Source organism: Muntiacus reevesi, chromosome 4 (assembly GCF_963930625.1).
Source record: "Muntiacus reevesi chromosome 4, mMunRee1.1, whole genome shotgun sequence".
In the NCBI taxonomy this organism is placed as follows: domain Eukaryota; kingdom Metazoa; phylum Chordata; class Mammalia; order Artiodactyla; family Cervidae; genus Muntiacus; species Muntiacus reevesi.
This window is the reverse complement of record NC_089252.1, coordinates 151,448,895-151,472,054: the sequence shown is the minus strand read 5'-3', so window position 1 is coordinate 151,472,054 and position 23,160 is coordinate 151,448,895. Positions and strand designations below refer to the sequence as shown.

The 23,160-nt window shown below is 39.1% G+C and overlaps 1 protein-coding gene across 5 annotated transcripts in view; it reads right to left on the bottom strand.

The window, feature by feature from the left end:
- Nucleotides 1-23,160, bottom strand: part of NELL2 (neural EGFL like 2) — a 431,246-nt gene that overhangs the window by 139,852 nt on the left and 268,234 nt on the right. For all 5 annotated transcript variants that reach the window (XM_065932164.1, XM_065932166.1, XM_065932167.1 and 2 more), the window contains one exon: nucleotides 18,188-18,313. In XM_065932164.1, coding sequence (XP_065788236.1) covers nucleotides 18,188-18,313 — 126 coding nt within the window. The remainder of the gene's footprint in view (nucleotides 1-18,187; nucleotides 18,314-23,160) is intronic.

The window sequence follows — 23,160 nt, the reverse complement described above, 5'->3', positions numbered from 1 at the left end:
AGCCCACCAGGCTCCCCCGTCCCTGGGATTCTCCAGGCAAGAACACTGGAGTGGGTTGCCATTTCCTTCTCCAATGCATGAAAGTGAAAAGTGAGAGTGAAGACGCTCAGTTGTGTCTAACTCTTCGAGGCCCCGTGGACTGTAGCCCACCAGGCCCCTCCATCCATGGGATTCTGGAGGCAAGAGTACTGGAGTGGGGTGCCGTTGCCTTCTCTGGTAAAGTACATACATACACAATATTCCACATTCCCTAATACAATATTTTTTTATTCCATAAAACTCTGACATGATGTGCTTTGATGCTCTTGGTAGTAATCTACACATATTTGTTGAATGAATTAATGAATCTAAAAGTCTACTGGTATTCAGTCATCAAGTTCCCAGGAACTATTCTGGGTATCCAATGAGGAACAAAGCAGAAGTAACATTTTCCTTGCCTTTGTGGAGCTAACAGGAGCTGGAGAAAAATAGGCCATAAGTAAGAAAAACACATAGAAAGGTTTGTGTGTGATACTAGTTTTTGAAGGAAACATAGGTGACATGATTGAGAATCACAGGGAATGGGGAAGAGGCTAATTATATAAAACAGACTAGGAAGGTAATAACATTAAAATCTAAAGGATAAGGGAAAGAACTGAGCAAGAGAAAAGGGAGGGAAAGTGTTCCAAATAAAAGGGACAGAATACAGGAAATCTCTGAAGAAGGGCGAGGTCTGGGTTTCTTCCAGGAAATAAGAAGAGGCCAATGAGACCAAACATGGGAAGCAAGGCAGACTGGAATAAGACAAAAGAGGAGAGGTAAGGAGAAACTGCATCACAGATTTCTAAAGAGGGGCCCCTGAAGGCAATAAGCAAGGGTATAACATGGTTCAATTTTTGCTTTTAAACTATTGCTCTGACTGCTGGGCACACAATAGGTTGGAAATAGTAAGAACAAACATGGAAAACCAATATGGTGGTGACAACAATAGGGTGGCTTGGACTTGTATACTGGGAGTGAGATAAAGACAAGGGTGCAGATTTGAGCTTTATTCTGAAAACAAAAACAAAAGACATGTAGATGAACTGGATGTAGACAGTGAGCAAGGAATCTTGGAGGCCTAGATGCCTACAGCTGTAGCAAATAGGTGTTGGCTGAGGCAAAAATGAGTTAGACCAGGAGAAAAATGTTTTCTTATTCTGAATTCCAAATTTCTCCTTGGGTATAATAACCTCTTTTATAGTTAAATAATAGGATAGATTTCATATTATCTGGTTAACCATATGTTATTTTACAGCCATTTTTGTAGTCACTTAAACATTAATACTATTAGTCTTTTTAGTATCTTTATAAGGTGGGTATAATTTCTCCATTTTACTAAGAGAGAAAAAGTCTCAAGGAGATAGAAAAATCTGAGTTTTCCAGATATTAATGATCAGTCCTTTCACACACCCCTCACTTCCTAATTCCTACTTAATGTATTTTTCCTCATTTCTTTTAACCCCTCATCTTTCATCCATTCTTATAACTTTGTACAAGCAAAGGGCCATAGCACATTGCCTATAACTTTTTTAGTAATTAATTTTGTCTTTTATTCATTTTCATTAACTGGTTAAATGGATGTATTTCTATCTCCTCTGGTTGATTATAAAGTTCTCAAGGATATATTTTATATTTTTATAATCCAAAGCAAAAGCACATATCTTCCAAATTGCAGTTAATAAATATTAAAAAAAAAACCCACAAGTGAAGCACTGCTGTAAATGCTTTGTATATTATACATACATATACATATATATATGTGTGTGTGTGTGTGTATATATGTGTGTGTGTGTGTGTGTGGGTACATATACATTAACCCATCACACTGAGTATAAGTATTATTATTTTCCTTCCCACTTTACAGAAGAGGAAACAGAGGCACTGAGAGCTAAGTAACTTGCTGAAGGTTAAGCTGAAGAATCAGAATTCAGACTTAGGGATCTGGTTCAAGAGTGATGCTTGTGTACAGTAGTACACTAACTACTGAACTTAAAGTGAAGAATCCAACTTAAGGAAAGAAGTCAGAGAAAAAGTTAAATAATGAAAAGTTGAGTGAATGGAGGCTTAAAATTACTCTTGATCCATGCAGCTATTTTGATTGATAGGTCAAAATACTACTGGGACATACTTTCAGCTTCCCTGAGTGGCCCTGTCACTTAAAAACCTACAAGTTTATGATGTTACATAAACTTTTTTAGCTTCAATTCATTCATATGTAAAACAGAGATGATAACAGTGTTAACCTAAAAGATAGCTAATAAGATTAGATGAGAAAATGCATATACTGAGGGGTTTACCATTGTACCCAGCATATAGTGAACACAAATGTTAGCTCTTGTTATTATAAGCAGAATGTCTTATGTGTAAGTGTTCAATAATTAGCTATTTAATGAATGCCTGGCTTTATGAGTTCTGCTAGAGAAGACATAAAGAAGTGTGATAGCTTGCATCCATTCTAAATCCACTAGAAGGAATGTTAGGCTATTAGAAACCAGAGATTGAGGAAAATGCCAAGGAGTGGGTAGTTGGTCTCCTATCCCATGCTATCTGGGACTAGCTCTGATACAAAACCTAATAGACATGAACTTGAGCACAGTGATACTCAGAGCCAAAGTTTACCAACACACGTTTGGCTAATATATTTATATTCTAGGGGTAGTTTTGCTTTCCTTAAAATGATGAAAGAAGAGAAGAGAGTGGCCAGATGTGCTTTCTTTCCTTATTTGACTAGCGTTCCTCCACTTATAATACATGAGAACGTGAACAAGTTACTCAACCTGTCTTCTTGCCTATGAACAGGGATATCTCCAGCATGGGATTATGTCGGTTAAATATACAGCATGTGGGAAGCATTCACAAGATAATAGCTATACATTTCCCAGAAATGCTATCTAGCTCTGAGACCTATTATTGAATTCTGTCGATAAAACTACTTTTGAAAAACACCAAAATGCACCGATCATGTGAATGCTTTACCCGTCACTTCCTTCCTCTCATTATTATAAAGATAGAATATCAACTTTAATTAATTGATTCAAGAAACATTTATTAAATTCATCAAGTTTCACTCTGTGAGCATGGAGATGAAAAACACATAAAGCCTGTCTTCAAATAACATATATAATTTAATGGGGAAGAGAGATGTGTAAACAACTAATCGCGAAAGTAAACAGATTGAATTAAGAGCTGTAGAAATGCAGATGAAGAAATCTACTAACATGTCATACTCTAAGAAGGTGAATACTAAATCCACTTGAGCTTCATGCCATTAGCTGTTAAATTAACTCACTTTCTAATGAGAAGACTCAAAGAAACTTCATACATGTGAGACCATGTTCACTGACTCAGAGAAGGTGAGCAGCATTTCAGTAAGAAAAAGGAAGAAAACTATTTTGGCCCATAAAAACCGTATCAGCAAAGACACTCTTGGAGAATAGGATGATAAAACCTACCATAATGGGATAAGTGGGGTCTAAAAATCTCATCGAGTAAGACAAAGGTAGCAATGTTACAAGGTTCATGGAAACACTATTTTTAGTTGGTTGCCGAGTTACTGTGTGATGCACTGCATGGCTGGAAGGGGAGCGGACAGGCGCTGCTACTTCTGGTTTTTAGAATTTAGTGGGTCAGTTTTCTTGGCTTAGACTAGAAGGAGCAGGGAATTGTGTGACATGGGTCACTATGATTGAATGCAACCCTACTGTGATGGAGAGGTGCACATGAGCAGACAGGGACCGCTGTATGCCTAGACTCAGAGACTGACACATGATGGGAGCCTGAAAGCCTTCTCCTGCTGGAAGGCTTTGGAGCATGCTCTCTGTCGAATCCTGGCAAGGTTAAATATGCTTTGAATAGAAATATTAAAGCCTCAGATGATCATGTCAGTGACTTCCTACTTGCTTTCCTCCTCCCAACCCTCTAAAACCTAAGACCTTTGGGTCATCCAGGTGGAGAATGGGGCTGGAGCCAGTTACATCAGAATTGGTATTATAGGGTGGGTGATACCTTATCAAGTTCTATAGTCGTTTTGCAAAACAAGAGAAGCCTGTGGTTTGTAGAAGGATAGAGGTGGACGCATACATGGATATAGGTGGACATATATGCTTTGCTAAGCTGTGTCAGTGTTACTTTCACTGAAGTTTCTAGAAAAGGAAATGACTACACTGGATAGGAAGACAAAGCTGTTAACCAGAGTTGAGTCATAGTGAAGAGGCAAAATACTACAGACAGTGAGATAGCCAGAAGAATACTGAAAATGTCCAGGTGAAAAACAATGAAGGTTTGAACTGAGATCGTGACAGTGGGAATAATAACAATAACCATACCATGTTATCATTTGTAATGCTTCGAAAGGTTTTCAACCTTCTTTTACATATAGTCTTACCATAGAATCCACCTCAGCTGGGAAGATTAAGAAGTAAGGACAACATAGATTCCTCTCCCTGTCTGTCTGTCCCTCCTGTCTTCTCCATTCCTGACCCCACTTTTCACCCATCCAGCATCTCAACTGTTTGTCTGTTTTGAAGACATCATCCTCCGTGTGAGGCAGAGCATCTCTCTCACCATGGAAGCCAAAAGCAGGCTTCCTTCCACCCCAGCCAACGTCCTGCCACTTGGCACGTACATGGCCATGTGACATACACTGAAGCAACCACCTGCTTCTGCCCAGGAACTCTGAATGTCGAGTGGGTGGCTGGAAGCAGTGGGATGGTTAGCTTTACCATGCAGCGCTGTCTTTCTCACTCTGGATCCTGTAGTGGCCCCTAGCAATGGGTAACAACATCTTATAATTGCCCCTTCCTGAGAAAACCATTAGAGCTTTGAAGCCTCCAGGAATGCCTCGGTCTCTGCACATTTTACAGACTGCTTCTCAGGCTGTACAAACTTTTCCAGGAAGTCCCTTTAAGGTTAAGAAAGCCAGAGTTTTTTTTTCCTATTACTTGCACCTAAGAGCGTTGACTACATACAAACATCATATTCCCCCTGCCCCCCGCCCCGTTTGCTGACAGGAAACTGAGATGCACAAAGGCTGAGAGTCGCCTGTGGCCACGAGGACAGTCGGTAGACAGCCACACAGGGCTCTCTGCCCCTTCGCTCTTAGTTGTTTATCATCGGGCTCAGGTTCTGCATAGAGATGTGGAAGGCTTTACTGCTAAAAGAGGGATAATACAGGACTTGTTGTGTGTATAAAGACAAGCCAAACAAAATCAAAAGCATCACTAATATCAGCTAAGCTAATGCCCAAAGCCCCTGGCCCAGCTCCTCTAGCAGAGGACTTGCAACTGGTAATTGCCTCTTTCACTGATTAACTCAGAATGAAATCCTGCAAACTGAATCTAGGTTTTATATTCCCTTAGATTGTTACATTCTATGCAATATCTTATCATCTCCTTACAAGCTATTGATTGCTGTCTCCTTTTGAAAAATATTACATCTATCAAAGAATAAACTGGCCATTAGAAAAGAACATCTATTATTCACATCAGTTTCACTTCCATGGACCTTTTCCAGTTTATCACCAAATTTTATGTTTTTTTGTTCTAAACAATTTGTTCTGTATAAACTTTGTAATGAACTCAATTTTTAGGAGTTTTAAAAATTGGCCAACTATTTCATACTACACCAGAATGACATACATATTCTGCATGTAACATGACTATTTAAGGTTATTTAATTTCACAAGGAAAACCAATACAGATGAATTCAAAATTTATTGAAGTGTCTGATGGTTTTTTTGAGGTTTATGTCAATGTGATTTATGGATTTGGTAGGAACATGACTCATAAAAAAATCAAACCTTTGACATTATATCTATATTAAAATCTCTATGGCTTAAAATGACCATACTTATGATCACTCTAATACTATAAATCATAGGCTGCAAACTAAAAATACTCTAATTCATGGTAAAGTAAATGGATGAGGTAGCCTGGTTATAGGAATTCTGATATCAGACATCAGTTTTCTTACTGGAACTGCTGAGTCTCAGTGAGTGGGAAATGAGGACTTTCAATGAATGGGGACACCCGCTCCTCCTAAGAGGGTTGCTACTACAAGGCAGCTGCATTTGATAATTGAGGTGCAGTGACACAGACCCAAAATTAATGGAGAACCATCTGAAAATCTGGCTGGTATTCCTGATTTTCATAATGAAATCGTCTGACTGTTTAAATGTTGAATCATTAGAATGTCCCCAAAGCCAAATATATCAAACCTGAGAGCCAGTTCTGGTCACTGATTTGTGACTCAGATATAGTCTTGCTGGCATGGAGCCTTCCTGAATATAAAGGTCATTCTCAACCACCCTGCATTCCATTCCAAAGATCTATGGCAGCAGCAATCCCCCAACAACTAAGTCTACACAGTACATTAAAAATAGTACTTTCAAAATTATTATCTGCCAACTTTCTTCATATTACGAAGTTAATAATCTTTTAAAAAGTAGGCAGATAAGAAATGTTCTATATCATCATTGGATTTACTGTGTTTGGGTAAATGTATAGTCTCAGCTCAGTTCAGTTGCTCAGTCATGTGTGACTCTTTGCGACCCCAGTAGACTGCGGCACGCCAGGCCTCCCTGTTCATCACCAACTCCCAAAGTTTGCTCAAACTCATGTTCATAGCATCGGTGATGCCATCCAACCATCTCATCCTCTGTCGTCCCCTTCTCCTCCTGCCTTCAATCTTTTCTAGCATCATGGTCTTTTCTAAGGAGTCAGTTCTTTGCATCAGGTGACCAAAGTATTGGAGCTTTAGCTTCAGCATCAGTCCTTCCAATGAATATTCAGGACTGATTTTCTTTAGGATTGACTGGTTTGATCTTTCTGCATAATTTTATGTGTTTGTACATGTGTTTGTGTTCTTTAGAATTAGACTAGAAAAATGTCTTTTCAAATAAGGAGCACCCTGAACTTTTATACCAGAAACCGAATATGAAAAAAGCAACTCAATCATTAAAGTGAGGAATTCAGGCATAAATATGAACTGGATCCCCTCTGTATAACAGACTATCTTCCTAACTCTCTCCATAAACACCAGACTTGCTTCAGAATTGAATTACTGCTCCTCAACAATTAGAAAAGAGATGGGAACTGAGAATCATTTTTAAATATAGTTCTGCACAATTCAACAGTTTGAGAAAATAATAATATGTTAGTTTTCTATTATCACCATAACAAACTCTCAACTCAATGGCTTGAAATGACATAATTCATTATATTATAGTTCTATAGGTCATGAGTCCGACCAGACTAAAATTAACATGTCCAGAGGGCTGCATTCTTTTTTGGAAGGAAGCGTTGTTGATTTTTATCTCCAGGTGTTTCCCAGCTCCCGACCCCCTTCATGTTCATAGCCAGTAACGTTGAAAGTCTCTGATCATCCTTCCATAGACCTATCTCCTACTGACAATAGCCAGGCAAAGCTCTTGTCTTTTAAGGACTCATGTTATTAGATTGAAACTACCCAGATGATCCAGGATAATCTCCTCATTTCAAGGCCTTTAACCTTAATGAGATATGCAAAATCCTTATTGCCATGTAAATGAACGTATTTAAAGGTTCTCAGGATGAGGATGTGGACATCTTTGCTGCTGCTACTGCTGCTAAGTCGCTTCAGTCGTGTCCGACTCTGTGGGTCGGCATAGACGGCAGCCCACCAGGCTCCCCCGTCCCTGGGGTTCTTTGGAGGGACATTATTCTGTTTACCACAACTAGGAACAAAGATAACTATCACTTCTAAATGCTTACTATATTTCAGTTGTTATACTGATGATTTTGCATGCTTCACCCCATTTGGTTCTAATAACAACATGTAAGGTATGTAACATCATCCCATTTTAAAAATGAAGAAAATGAAGCCTAGAGGTTAGGTACATTGCTCAAGATCACAGCTAGCAGACAGGAGAACAAAGACTCAGATCCAAGAAATCTGGATGAGCTAGTATCCGTACTAAAATACCTTAAAATATTTGTGGAGATGAGGAGGCTAGAGAGAAGATTAAGATTTGATTTGGACCAACTAAAGAGAGAAGCTCTGTGGAACACTTAGCCATTTCCTGTCTTTTTCCTTGTTGTTGTTGCATTTCCTAACATTTAAGGGGTATGTACGCTCAAATCTACTGTATAAAAATGCCTCAGGTAGTGACTTAATGGTTATGATTTTGTTCTAGAAAAATTCTAAATTCAGCTCTCATCAGACCACACTGAAAATATGCTTTCATGAAGTTCCAAGAATACTGACAAAGCATCTGTCTTCTTTGAAATGAAATATCCTATCACCTTGATTCTAGCTCTGCATTGATTGTTAGAAGTATCATCAACTTAATAATTACTTTCACAGCAGAAAAGAAAAAAACATAAAACAAAAACAAAGTAAAATACCGACGCTTCAATGTGCACATCTCAATTAGAAGGTATAGAGGTTGAGTGAAATGTTTTAGAAACTATAAAATGTGTCTTAGAGTTTCCACAGTTTGCTGGCTTTATCGCTAACAATTCCATTCATACTAAACTTGCCATTATAAACAACCTATACTTTTGTACTTATTCTTCCTTCTTCCTGAAATGCCTCCCTCACTTTCCTGAAATGTCTGTTCATCCTTAAAAACCTCAATTTAAAATGTCACTTGGTGATGCCTTCCCCAAACCAGGCTTAAACCGGACTACTCACTGCCCCTTCTGAGGTGGCCACAGCTCTCTGCACTTCCCTTTGTTACAGAATATACCACAAAGTACAGTAATGATTCATTTACACCATCTCCTTCTATTAAATTGGACCCTACTATGCACCCAGATCAAAACTCTGCCGCCAAGAAAAGTGAAAGCAATGTGTGACATCTTGAGTTTTTCACAATCATTCACACACAGTTCTAACACAGCACATTTTACACTTCATTCATGACTCTTATTTTTCAACCTGGAGCTCTTTATCAGTACTTAGCTGAAGTGGGTTAATTAACTATTGATAACACATCATGTCTCTAGTAGGCAGACTTTAAGAGAACTTCCACTGATCTCCATCTCGTGATAGGCATGGCTTTGAGTAATTTCCCTCTTTAGAATGAGGTGGATCTCAGTGATTTGCCTCTAACCAATACACTTTAGCAAAAGTCACATGATGTCATTTCTTTGGTTGGGTCGAAAAAGATGTTGGTTCTGTCCTGCCAGCAGGTTCTTTCTTTGACGGGTTTTGATGAAACAAGCTGCCGTGCTGGAAAGGGCCATATGGCAACAACTGGGGGAAACTAATGGTCAAGAGCCAGGAAGGAACTGAATCCACCACCTACAAAGGTAAGGTTAGAGAAAACCCTTCCCCAGCCCTGGTGGACACCTTGATTGCAGCCATGTGAAAGACCTGAAAAAAAGAATCCAGCTATTCTACGCCCAGATACCTAACCCACCGACTACGAGACAATAAATGTGTGCTATTTTAAACTGCTAAATTTGGGGGTTGTTTGTTATGCAGCAGTAGGTAAGTAATAACAATGGTAGTCCCTCTGATAGAACTTGGTTTAAGCAAAAGAAAGCCTCTATGTGCTATCAGAAGTTATCTAAAGAAAGTAACAATCACTGAAATAGGTGGCAACAGATAGACTAGCGAAAGATTATCCAAACGGTGAGTGAGGCTGCAGTTACCCGGCAGAGGCACGCAGGAGAGAAGAGGCTCCGGATTTGAGAGAAGCTCACTCTCCGAGTCCAAACCCATGACCTGAACATGATACTGCAGAGGCGCTGTGGAGCGGGGAGAAGAGGAGAACACAGGACAGTGTCACTGGGAGGACACACAGCCACTGCAAGACTAGATCAGCAGCAGAGCCAGAAGATGAGCTCTGTTCCATGGAGCACACAGTGAAGAGGCAGGAGGAAGGCCACACTTCCATTCTGGCTGAAGTGCCAAAGCCAACAATCAAGGAAGGACGTGAAAGGCATCTTTTGAACCTCAATTTCAATAATCCTGTCCCCCACAGGTTGTCTGTTGCTAAGACACCACTATTATTACACTCCCGGCGTGTATAATCTTTTTATTCCCCTCTGTGAGTTTTCAGCTCTGTGCTTTTCACATAAAAATCTCATATTAAAACTCAAATAGTAATCTATTTGGGACAAAGGTGAATTAGGGTTTACCAACCAAGTCAAAGCCAGTGAGACTGCTTAATGAGGCAGCTCCCATCACTTCAGTGTTGTGTGGACGCACACCACTGGGTGTGCTCTCTGATCAAACCACAGCCGGGCTGGAGGTCATACATGGATACGACGGCTGGGCTGAGATGCTGCATAAAGGCTCTGACAAGCCTGGAAACCACTATATCGGCCCTGGTGTGCAACCCCCACTCACTGACAGATTCAGATAGCACAGACTCCTTTTCCAAGCTTTTCATCTTGAAAAAGGCAATTCAGCTCCCTGAGCCTTTGAGCCTGTTCCATTTTGAGCTGACTGCTAATTGTATGCATGCACATATGTGTTTCAGAAGAGAGATAAGCACATTGCCTTGGCCTCCACACTCACTCTGCAGACGTGTCTCACTTCTGTTCTCTGTAAGTTTTCCAAATGTGGTCTGAAGTTTTCTAAACATTAACCCTTCCTGGTAACCACAGTAACACTCTTCTAGAGAGGTTTTCTTGATTATGTTTGCTTAAAAAACTGCTTTTCATTATTAATTCTTTGAGTCCTGAGGCTTGGTATTTTAATTTGATTTTGTAATCATGTTTATATTTTCAAGTTACTCAATAATTTAACTATACAGCACAATAATATATAAGGAACTGTAGGAGATGAATGAGGCAGCTATTAGCATTAGAGGCTGTATTTTTAAATTTTAAAACCCCAAATCTGATTTTTCATGTTTAATGAAATATGCCACAATTGTATCATATTTTGTAATGTTGATTCCAGAAAAGGAAAATTTGGAATGACTGTTCATAAAAACGCAAAAGTCTTTCCCAATAGTCATGGCAACTAGTGGCCAGATGGTAGGATTGTCTGATCATTGATTGTGTGTCTTTGGAAAAGAAATCCACATGGAAGCAGCCAGGCTTGTAAAATCTGCCCTGCCTGAGAACTGACCAGACTCCCTAATTCTCTACAGGCCACATTTCTACTCTGGGCAGATTAGTATCCACAGTAAGGCCTGGAGGCAGCTATCTAGCCTCTGGGTGTCCCCACCCAGCATTCATTCTCAAGAACAATCTGAGGAACCTCCCTGATCCTAGGAAGTACAACAAATCCTCCTGTGGAAGGAGTTTTTCTAACTTCCAGAGAGAGTGCTATTCAGTTACACCAAGGTTTCTCTTTTCTTTTTTAAGCTGCCATTCACAGGTACATAATAAGTCAGTTGAATAAATAAAAACCCATTGAATCTATTGCTCCAGAAAATCTATCTGCTTATAATAATAACAAAAATAATTCCATTGAAAAATAACCAGAGAGAAGTGCCCAGTTGAAAAAGTCCTAGGGAAATAAGACATTTCCTCAAGAGGATCACTTCTCTAATCACAATAGCAACAACAACAATGATAGTGCTAACTTTATTAAAGATTTCTTCTGTGCTAGGCATTTTGCTAAAGAGCCAAGGCCTTTTATAATTAAAATTACTTTATTTAGGATTTTTGTGAGTGCTGATACGCATATTTTCACTTCCTGTTCTTTACCATCATTGCCTCTGATCTGTGCTTTTCCTGGCCTCTTATCCTCTCTGCCATTGTCCATAACACTTGTACTTCCTTCACAATTTATATACCACTAACTATCATGCTACACGCACAATGAATTATTTATTTTCTTCTGTACTTGTGATTTTGATAAATCCACTGAGAGCCATATTAAAGCAGATGATAAAAAAAATTACTGCAGATCCATAAAATAAATTATCAACTTCAATTTAAATTCTTTTTGGAAGACTGCAGGATAAAAAAGAATAATATTATGTGGTGTTTCATCTCTTTAAGCACTTTGAGGAAATTACCTTTTCTAGCATTAATTAATAGGGGATTCAAACAAACACACACAAAAGAGACAACTATTCATGGAAGGGGCGTGAATGGGTTACAACAGACTTAAAATCTTTGCTTTGGTTGCTCAGTAGTAAGTCCTCTACAACCTTCTGTGTATGCCAAATAGCATCCAAAATTCTTGAAAATGTTAGAAAATCAACAGCAATAAAACCTGAAAAATAGGATGGTAATGATTTTTTAAGAAGTCAGTATAGACCATGTTAGAGAAAAAGAAGTAACCGCAACAATGAGATCATAAAATATAAACACTAGTATTCAATGCTATAAAAAGTTAAGTACTTTAAGAAGTAAAACTCCTCGGGGGAAACCAGAGGAGGTTCTTTGTTTAACAACAAAAATCAAGTATCCAGTAGAATTTCTTGTGCTTAGACACTTTATGAACTTTCTGTGATATGTGACAAGGACCAAAGCCAGAATTAGTAGCTCTGGAACAATGGAAGCAGTTAGGGTCAGTGGAAAGTATAGTGGAGAGGCAGCAGGATAGTGTAATTTGAGGGGCCCTAAAAATCCCCTCTGCCACTTCTGTGACGTCTGCAATTTTACCACATTCCCTTAGGTTAGGCTAAGAACAGTTTTTTGGTTTTTTTAAATTTATATTATTGAAGTATAGTTGATTTACAATACTGTATTAATTTCTTTTATACAGCAAAGTGATCCAGTTACACACACACACACACACATCACATACACACATATATATATATATTCCTTTCCAGATTTGTTTCCTCTATGGTTTATCACAGGATATTGAATATAGTTCCCTGTGCTATATAGTAGGACCTTGTTGCTTATCCATCCTATACATAACAGTTTGCATCTGCTAACCCCAAATTCCCAATCTTTCCCTTCTCCAACTCCCTTTCCCACTGGCAACCACAAGTTTGATTTCTATGTCTGTAAGTCTTAAGAACAGGTTTTTGATAAGAAAAAGGAGAGAAAAGAACTTGGGAGAGAACTGGACTTACCAAGAAGGGGCCCCTTTTGTGGCCAATAAGACACTGGGTACCATAAGAACTGAGCAAAGGGCTCTCTGTGTAAGTTCTTAAAAAAAAAAAAAAAACAGGAGAGGAAAAGGGAAATTAAAAAGAAAATGTACATGCTACATTCTTGATGAGGTGACCCTAATTTCTCAACCTTGGCACCACAGACATTTTGGGTCATATAATTCTTTGTTATGGGGAGCTGTCTTATACTGGATGTCCTGTGCAGGATAAAGATTAATGACTCAGTTGGAAAGTAACCATAGAAAAAGCTCCCAGTGGAAGGGGTTCCAGAAAAATCAGAATTTCCTCAAAGAGGTTAGTTAGTGTAATAATATTATAGGATGTTTAGCATGTCTCTGGCTTCTACCTGTCAGATGCCAGCAGTATCCCCCTTTTGCATAGCTGTGGTAACCAGCAACCTGTCCACACACTGTCAAATAATCTCTGAGAGGCAGGAAGGCAAAATCACCCTTGTTGGATACCACTGCCCTAAAGGATCAATTTTCTCCCTAAGTTGGGCAGGATCTTTTCCATTCCTCGGTGGGAGCATGGTCTACCTTACCCATTCCCGTTCCCACTCTAAAAAACTACACAAGAGAGGGAAGCTTGCAAGCTCATCAACATAAAAAAGAATGAGAATTCCATTTTTTCATTATAAAACTCAAAGTAGAGAGATATAAATCATCAAAATCTGAAATAAACCTTTTCCTTCAGGATATTTTTATCCTTTGATAATTCCAAAATCTGTGACCCCCATCTATATTACCAGAACTATCTTATTCTTTGTCCACTACACAAGACTAGTGTCAAGAAGAACTGTCTACACTGCTATATTCAAAATGGATAACCAATGAGGATCTATTGTATAGCACATGGAACTCTACTCAATGTTATGTGCCAGTCTGGATGGGAGAGAGGTTTGGAGGAGAATGGATACATGTGTATGTAAGGCTGAATCCCTTCGCTGTTCACTTGAAACTACCACAACGTTGCTAATTGGATATATCCCAATACAAAATAAAAAGTTTAAAGAAAAAAGGGGGGCTGATAAGATACAGAAAGATGTCTCCAATTTAATCAATGCTTGTGTGAGTGAACCAAGAAAGGCATTCAGTTCAGTTCAGTTCAATCACTCAGTCGTGTCCAACTCTGCAACCCCATGGACTGCAGCATGCCAGGCTGCCCTGTCCATCACCAACTCTTAGTCAAGATAAATAATCAAGACACTTTGTTATGCATCAAAATTAAGTTATTTTTTATAATCAGAGAGATAAAAGAATGGACTGCTAGCATCTTGACTAGTACAAACCAAACTCTTTTCCTTTCCTTCCCTCTGTTTCCTTTCCTTCTTTCTGTCTTCTCTCCCTTCTTTTTTCCCTCCCTCTGTTTCTTCCTCCCTTCTTTACTTTCTCTTTTCTTGTAGGTAGACTCATGTTTTTCTCCAGAATAAGAAAAGAATATGAGGACAGAGATTATGAAGTATTAACCACGAAAGAAACCCTCACTGGAAGGAAAATTATCTTTATGAGTTTACAAGCATTTTAAAGTGCAGCATCAACACTTTATCAAGAATATAAAATGTGCAAATGGTGCAACTGAGTCATCAGTGAAACTGCAAAACAGAGTCAGAGGCCCAGAAAGTGACAATTTCTATTTCTCCTGACTTCTGATCATTACTATAAGATCTGTAGGGAAAAAATTCCTTTTAGAGTTGAACTTAATGAGGTGAAACAATCTATAGAAAGGCAGTTTAGCTACTGAACATTATAAATTCAATCATGCAATTCTAGATAAAATACGAATCTTTTTTCCTTACTTGTTTTTGTGTGATTACAAAGTGAACAAATGGTGAACAACATAAGAACTAAGAATAAGAAGTCTTATCTCTGACCCCCTTTTGCCTTCCACTACCTGTATGACCAAAGGAAGGCAATTAATCTCTCTGAGCCTCAATGTCCTCATTTATGGAAGTTAGGAGATTGGACTAGATTATCCTCAAGAATTTTTCCATCTCTAAAATCTCATCATGAGGAAACTCTAACTCAAATTATCGGAAAGTGACAGAAAAAAAAAAAAAAACAATGTGCAATTCTACCAACTATGGAAGGTGAATACCCTGTATTGTACATAATTTCTATGCCAGAACTACAGGGTTATAAAAGCAAAAAAGGCTACTTTAATCGATCAAAGCCCTTGACTCTAAAGTAACGCATATTGCCTTGGATCCTCCTTTAAATTAGAAGTCTACGATCTATTTTCGGATAGGGTAAGCACGTTTGGGTGTCTGCTGGGTTCAGGGTCGACAATGTCATTTGTCACACTATGGCAGGTGCTCTTCACTAGGAAACAGTGGCCGGGATACAGAAGCAAAACAAATTCAGAACTTCAAGAGCTTAGTCACAAACATCAGAGAATGGCTCTGCAGTGGTGTCTTGACATTTATGCTGGAAGGTCTACTTCTGCAAGTATGTGAATGTCTGTTTCTAAAATTCAGAGAAAATAAACCTGCATCTTCGCAGAGAAACAAAGTCCTACTCTGGTCTTATGAGAGCTCTTGAAAAAGTACAGCTGTGCTGCTTTCAGCCATGAGGCAAACCCACATCAGAGAGGAATCATTTCTTCAAGTCTTCTGTACAGATGCTAATATGAAAGGGTGGAGTAAAAGATTCACAAAGGGAGAATTTTAAATGCATTCCTTTACAGGAATACCAAATATGTGCTGACCCCGCATGGTAAAGCATTAAATGTTTTGCCAAAGATCATCTGACTCTGGAGGACAAAATAAAATTCACCCACATTCCCAAGAAAATCTAACTTTTATGTATGGATGTAAATTCTCAAATTTGTAGACCTACTCATGTGGTGGTAGCTTAGTCACTAAGTCATGTCTGACTCTTGCGACCCGATGGACTGCAGCCTGCAAGGCTCCTCTGTCCATGGGATTCTTACTCATAGTAGATAGAAATTTCAGAGGCAAGAAAGTCTCTTTTAAATGGAAGCATAGAAATAGCTTGTTGGAAATGCTGGTGCATCAATAAAGAAACACATTCTAGCATCTGCCAGATCGTGAAATCTCTGGCTCTGGTTCCTTAGGCAAAAAATCACGGCCTTGATAGCTTTTCCTAAGATGATTTCAACCCTCCGTGGTATCCCAACACTTCATTTTTATCACTAGATACTTTGAAATCTTAAGGGAAATTCTCCCTAAGTAGTCAAAAAAAAAAAAAGTATTTTTTGGGATTTCATTTGGAAAGAAAATATACTGGGAGAGGTAGAGCCAAAGAAGGAGATGCTCTGTAAGGGATGACAGTTGAACTAGCCCTAGGATTTACAGCCAACAGAGAGGCTCAGGATGGAAATGAACCTCTTGAAAATATCCTCCCCGAAGAAACACTCCTCATTCAACACTATGTCAAATTTTGTGCTGTGTATTCTTCCTTACTTATCTCTAACACTTTTTAAGATTGTGAGAAAAACAAAAAGGATCACTAGAAAGTACAAAAATGTACAAAGCTTTTTAAGTCTCTAGTGACAAAAAATTAGCAGACTCCTTGAAAATTGCTAACACTGATTTTTAATGAGCACATCTTGAAATATCACTCTCTGAATAGTTTTATCTTAGACAGTTTTGCTATTTATTATATTGGAACTCAGACTTACTGATATTATCAATATTATAGCAAACTTTATTTTATTCTTCATATATTTAATAAGACTTGTTCTTTTATATTCCCTTTTTTACATTGAAAAATATCTCTGTAGTATTGCATCAGGATACTTTGACACTCAGTGTGATTGTATTTTTTATAAAGAGAAACTGCAGAATTGTTTCCATAGTATGGAAATGCTTAGGATGAATAACAAAAAAGCAAGAATCTGTAAATCCATTGGCAATTCTATATTAAATATGCTTTCTACCTTCAGAATATCTTTGGTTATTCTCCATAGATTAGGAAGGTACTTCCCATTATAATTTATTTTCATTGTTCTGTTTTATAGACACTATGAATTTAGAGGAAGGACCTTCCCTTTGCACCAACTAATAAACAGGATACCAAGTACAGACGGTCCTCACTTTCAATGATCCAATAAATGATTTTTTTGACCTCATGGTGGTGTAAAAATGGTATACATTCAGTAGTAAATAAACTTCTGAATTTGATCTTTTCCCAGGCTAGCTATATGCAGCATGATACTTTTGTGATTCTGAGCAGCAGTAGAGAGCCGATGTAAACAACCGATACATTTACAACCAAGCTGTTTTTCACTTTCATCATAGTATTCAATAAATTACATGAGATAGTCAACATTTTATTATAAAACAGGCTTTGTGTTAGTTTAATTTTCACACCTTTAGGATAATGTAAGTGTCCTGAACACATTTAAGGTAGGCTAGGCTAAGCTGTGATGTTTGAAGGCTTAGATGCATTAAATACATTAACAACTTAAGAAATTTTCAATTTATGCTGGGTTCATGCAGACATAACCACACTGTTAAGTCAAGAAAGATCTGGAGTATGCAGTACTATTACAATAATGAAGACTTGGAAGGATACACATTAACAAAGGCAATATTTTTATTATAGATTTTGTATTTTTACCAGGAAGTGTTATAGAGTCCTTCCCTGGAAACTTAGTGTTGTTTATACGCCCACCTGATAAAGATTACAAGTTGGAGGTAGAGTGAAAATGACAAGATACTTTTTATTAGTAAAAGCATATCTTCTTGATTTGATAGTTAATTCTGAATCTGTTCTAAGGAAACAGATTATCCTTGCTCTGGATAAGAAATTTGTATTATAAATGTAAAGATAAACTGAAGAATAAAATCAGTATTATATAACTGTATACTTAAATAGTATTTATACTCAACACTAATTTGAATTCTATGGCAAATCTAAGAAACAGCCCTTAAATAGTATTTTCTCTACATGACAGTCAACTTTTGAATAGAGAGATGATGACATAAATAATGTGAGAGGGAGGCGGGAGGGGGGGGGTCAGGATGGGGAACACATGTAAATCCATGGCTGATTCATGTCAATGTATGGCAAAAACCACTACAATATTGTAAAGTAATTTGCCTCCAACTAATAAAAATAAAAGGAAAAAATAAATAAAAGTAAATTTAAGGCATAGAGGAAATTTATTTCACAAATAGCCGTTGTTTACCTGTGCATGAATAATCATCAATTCTGATGTATCCAGTTTTGCAGATGCACATGAAGGAACCCGGGGTGTTGACACACATCGTGTTCTCACGACAGTAATGGCGCCCTTCGGCACACTCATCAATGTCTGTGAAGAAAAAGCAGGACAAAGAGGTCAACCATGGCCAATATCACAGAGTTTTTCTACAATTTTCTTTGGTGGTGAGAGGGCAAAAGTTACTAATTGAGATGAATTTTTAAAATGTATTCAGAGTATCTCTTTTAATAGAAACCTTTGATGTTGAAATGACAGAAACTATAATATTTTTTCCTAACAGCTCTTGTTGGAGTTTAAAAGATGTCTTTTTATTTCAACTTGCATCATTCTAAAATATATTTCAAAATATCCAGCCCATTCATCTACCTTGGATAGAATGAGAAAATTAATCAGAATGTAGAGATTGGACTGGCTTAGGCTCTTAGAAGCTTCTATCACTGAGCGTACCACACATTATTTTTTGATTCACTGGCTATTCTGTACACTTGGGGAGGCTCTGAAAGAGGTAAATAGAATATTCAATAAACACCAGAACTTGAAAATCTTCACTTAAAGATATGAAACCAACAACATGTAGCTTATTAGAGATATAGCTATCCCAGTAAGTGTTGAACAGAGATGAAATTACAGTGTAGAGCCTGATATAAATAAGAAGCTGTAAAACAGCAAAATAAGATAGCATACTGAAGAACTTTCACAGTAATTCATATTCTAAGTATTGTTTTCTTGGTATTGCTTAATGTGTCTGAAGAAACTATTAATGCTCTAAGGATTTAGTGCAAACTAATAATCTAATTTTGTTCTCTTATAATGAGGTTAAGGCTAAGGCTAGAGGTCACTATTCATTTATTCCCTCTTCCAGTGAATATTTATGTTCCCCTTCCTTCTTCCAAGCCTTGTTCTGGGGTTTATTGATGAAAACAGAAGGGCATGGGTAAGGTATGATGTGTTTCAAGGATCTCCCATCTAGAAGGAAAGTAGATCAACGAATCACAGTGAGCGTGGCACGCTGAGAATAAAGAACGGTGCAAGATGGTGGGCAAGGATCCTGTCCCAGGATCCTGAATCTCAGCCCAGCACTGCTGCTGCTAGGATGTTGGGGGAAGCCCCACATGCTCGTGTGAGAGAGGACTTATGAGTTCTTGGGAAAAATAATGCTTCACTGATCTGAGAAACTTTACAACTTAAAGAGCTTTATTAAAGCAGACTGTTTATGCTTTTCTCATGTGGCTCAGCTGGTAAAGAATCTGCCTGCAATGTGGGAGACCTATGTTCGATTCCTGGGTTGGGAAGATCCCTGGAAGAAGGGAACAGCTACCTACTCCAATATTCTGGCCTGGAGAATTCCATGGACAGTATATAGTCCATAGGGTCACAAAGAGTCGGACAAGACTGAGCAACTTTCACTCACTTTCACATAGACCATGAAGTTTCAAGTATTTATTAGCAATCACTAATCTGTCTGTCAAAAATAATAACTATATGCATACATGCATATAGTTCACAATAGGCTGGACTTCACATGCAATTACTCAAAGAACTCAAATAACCTGTTGAGGTAGATAGAATGAGCTTAACTATTACCTCCATTTTTCAGATGAGAGATCTGAGGCACAGAAACGTTAAAAGACTTTCCTTAAGTCACAGAGATAATTAATTGGCAGATCAAAGCATATGGACCTAGGTCTTTTGAACTGCTCCGACCACAAGCTTTCTTAAGTCTGTATTACAATGAAAGAAACGTCTCAGTCTAGTCCACAGGTGGGTTTACCAGGTATACTTTGCTGGTCATAACCTCCTGCCAGGGACTCTGGTCCCTCAGATCCTGCCATATCTCACTGCATATTTCATGTATACTTCTGATTATTCTTTCTCTGACTCCAAGGAGCTCTTCTTCCTCTACCTGCCAGGTGAATGCTGGTGTCTCCTGGGATCTGTCCCTGACCTGTTTTCTCTCTCTCCACTCTGTGCAATTATATACATTGTTATGGCATCATGACCATGTGAAGTGACATTTCCTTAAAACATTTTATTTTATCTTGGAGTACAGCTGATTAACAATGTTGTATAGTTTCAGGTGGACAGCAGAGGGGCTCAGCCATACACATACACATATCCATTCTCCACCAAACCCGCTTCGATCCAGGCTGCCACATAGCAGCGAGCAGATTTTCCTGTGCTATACAGTAGGACCTTGTCATACACCAAGTTTTGAGTGAAGAAACTTGCGAGTGCAAAGCCATAATAAGCACTAGTACTAATTGGGAGGAACGTGAATTTTAACAATAAAACTGCCCCCATTTTATAGTTTCTCTCTGCATGGAACATAAAGCATTTTACAGGTATTTTATCATTATGTAGCACTATTTATTAAGGGCCTTAATGCATTGACCAGGCAAGGTGCTTCTCCTATAGAAGTCTACTTTCTCAAATCCTTGTGGTGAAGCCACAAAGTAACACTGACCTCAACTGTACTATTAAAAGAAATGGATCAATTATAGGAGAGAACTAGATGATCCAATACTACAAAAGTCATGCCATTCATATAAACTCAACTATGCTTCCTGAGAGTGTCGAAAGAAGCAGCTGACACAGTCTCTCAGGCAGCTATATTTTAGAGCTAGAGGACCACTGGCAATCATCTGGGCTAATGACTTATTTTACAGATGAAAAAACTGAAGTTTAGAGAGACTCAATTTTCCATTCAACTTCTAAATGAAAGTCAACACAGTAAATTACAAGCAGTGTACAAAGCCCTTCCCAGTTTGGCCATTATTTTTCTGACTTTACATTCCATGACCTCACTCTTTCTTCATTCTCAGTGTTCTGGCCACACCGAGCTTTCGGTCATGTCTCGGAGGGGCCGTGCTCATTCATATTTAGGTGCTTTTGCACATGCCATTCTCCAGTCTCCTTCTCCCCCTATCACCACCTCAGTGGGTCTTGTCTACCAATCGATTCACCCTTCAAGAATGTTTATCTCTCTGCGAAAACTTCCCTAATGAAATAAAATGCTCCCTATATAACCTTGCAAATGTTTCCATTAAAGATATATCCACTTTACCTTTATTAATTTTTGTAGGCTTCTTTTTTCTAATAAATCAAATATATTCCTGAAGGGCAGGGATCATCTATTTGTGTTTCTTAACTCTGGCTACACATTATACTTAACTGAGATGCTTTTAAAAACCACTGGTTTTTGTGCTGACTTCCTAACTCTCACTCCAAATTCTTATTTAATTATCTGTAATGGAACACACACATAATATTATTTTTAATCTTCTTTTTGAAGAATTTAATGTCGGATGTAGGGTTCAGCAACATTTTTCAGTAAAGAACCAGAGAGTAAATGTTTTAGGCTTTGGAGGTCCACATGATCTCTATTGCAACTACTTAACTCCTGTTGTTGCAGCACGAAGACAACCATAGACAATATGTAAATGAATGAGCCTGACAATGTTCCAATAAAGCTTTATTTATAAAATAGGAAGGTGAATCAGATTCGGCCCACAGGCCATAGTTTGATAACCCCTTGTTTAATGCATCAGAGTGAAGGATCACTCAGAAGAACCATGATGGCAAAGTAGCAGGGCATGAGGTGAACCTCCCCCAACAAACACATTAAAAATACACCTACGTACAGGAGTTTTCACAGAGAGTCAACTAGAAGCTGGAGAAGAGCTCTTACACAACCAAAGCTGCAGGAAAGCTCTCCACATAATGAGGTTGGACAGAAAAGAAAAAGAAAAAGGCATTAGGACAGTACTGGCATCTCTGAGAAACAGAGAAAGTCCACATGTAGCCCCTTGTCCAGGAGGACCCCTTTCCAGCTAAGAGGTCAGCTGGCACTAGAAGGGCCTGGACTTTGCTCACGAGGAGTGTGTGCATGCTGGCTTGCTAGTAATCATGGAGGAGAGAGACAGAACAGACGGCTGCCCCCTCACCACTGTCCCAGACGCCTGAAATGTGTGCCAGGCAGGCCTGCTAGCACTCCATAACTAGGTGTTAAACCCCAGTCAGAAGGGCACTTGGAGGGAACCCAGCCTAGCTGCACGGAGACAGCCCAGGGGTCCTGGGGAGCGGTTCAGGTGGACCCTTCAAGCCCCCTGTCAGCACAGCATGCACGTGGCAGGTGTGGGGCTGGCACTGGCGCCACCATCAGTGCTCACACAGGGGGTGCTGGGTCCAGCTGTGGCACACGGTGGGCTCACACATGAAGGGGCAGGTCTGGCCTTGAAGCCCATCATCGGAGCTCACAGGGTGAGGAGGGGTCTGGCTGCAGTGGACTTTGTCAGGTGGCACCAGATAAACGCGTGCCCTGAGTGGACAGCGCCTGGGGAGGAGTATATAGCACTCATTTCCAGACAGAGCCTTCTGGTTCCACCCATATCATCACACAGTTTGCAGCCAGATCTGGGGCACACAGGACCTGGGAGAGGTCTGCCACAGAGGCAGTCAAGACTCCAGGAAGCAGCATAACCACCTTGATCCCTGCAGCCAGAGCATCCTATCCCCCAGCACCAACCCACTCCACACCACACCCTAGAACTAGGTCTGGGGCAAAAAGTGGAGAAAGGGATGCAACCTTGGGCTACTTCTGGGCAAAACCATGGATGCTCACATGGGCAGCACATAGGTTCACTGAGTCTCATATTTCACTGGTCACATCTGTTGGGACAGAGCAAACATTGAAGGCAACAAAGCAAACATTTAAGGCAACGGAGCCTTATTGAACCTGGTTCTCAGGGCTTCTACTCCAAAATCTGGGGAGCAGATCCTGCCCCTGACAGGGCTCTGACAACCACAGGGTAAAGAGGCTTGTCCAACATCAGTGCAGTCTCTGGACACTGCAACATCAGTTGCAACCCCTATCAAAGGGATAATGGCCAACATAACCTGAGAAAGGATGTGCTTGACATCCATATCAAAAACAGCCC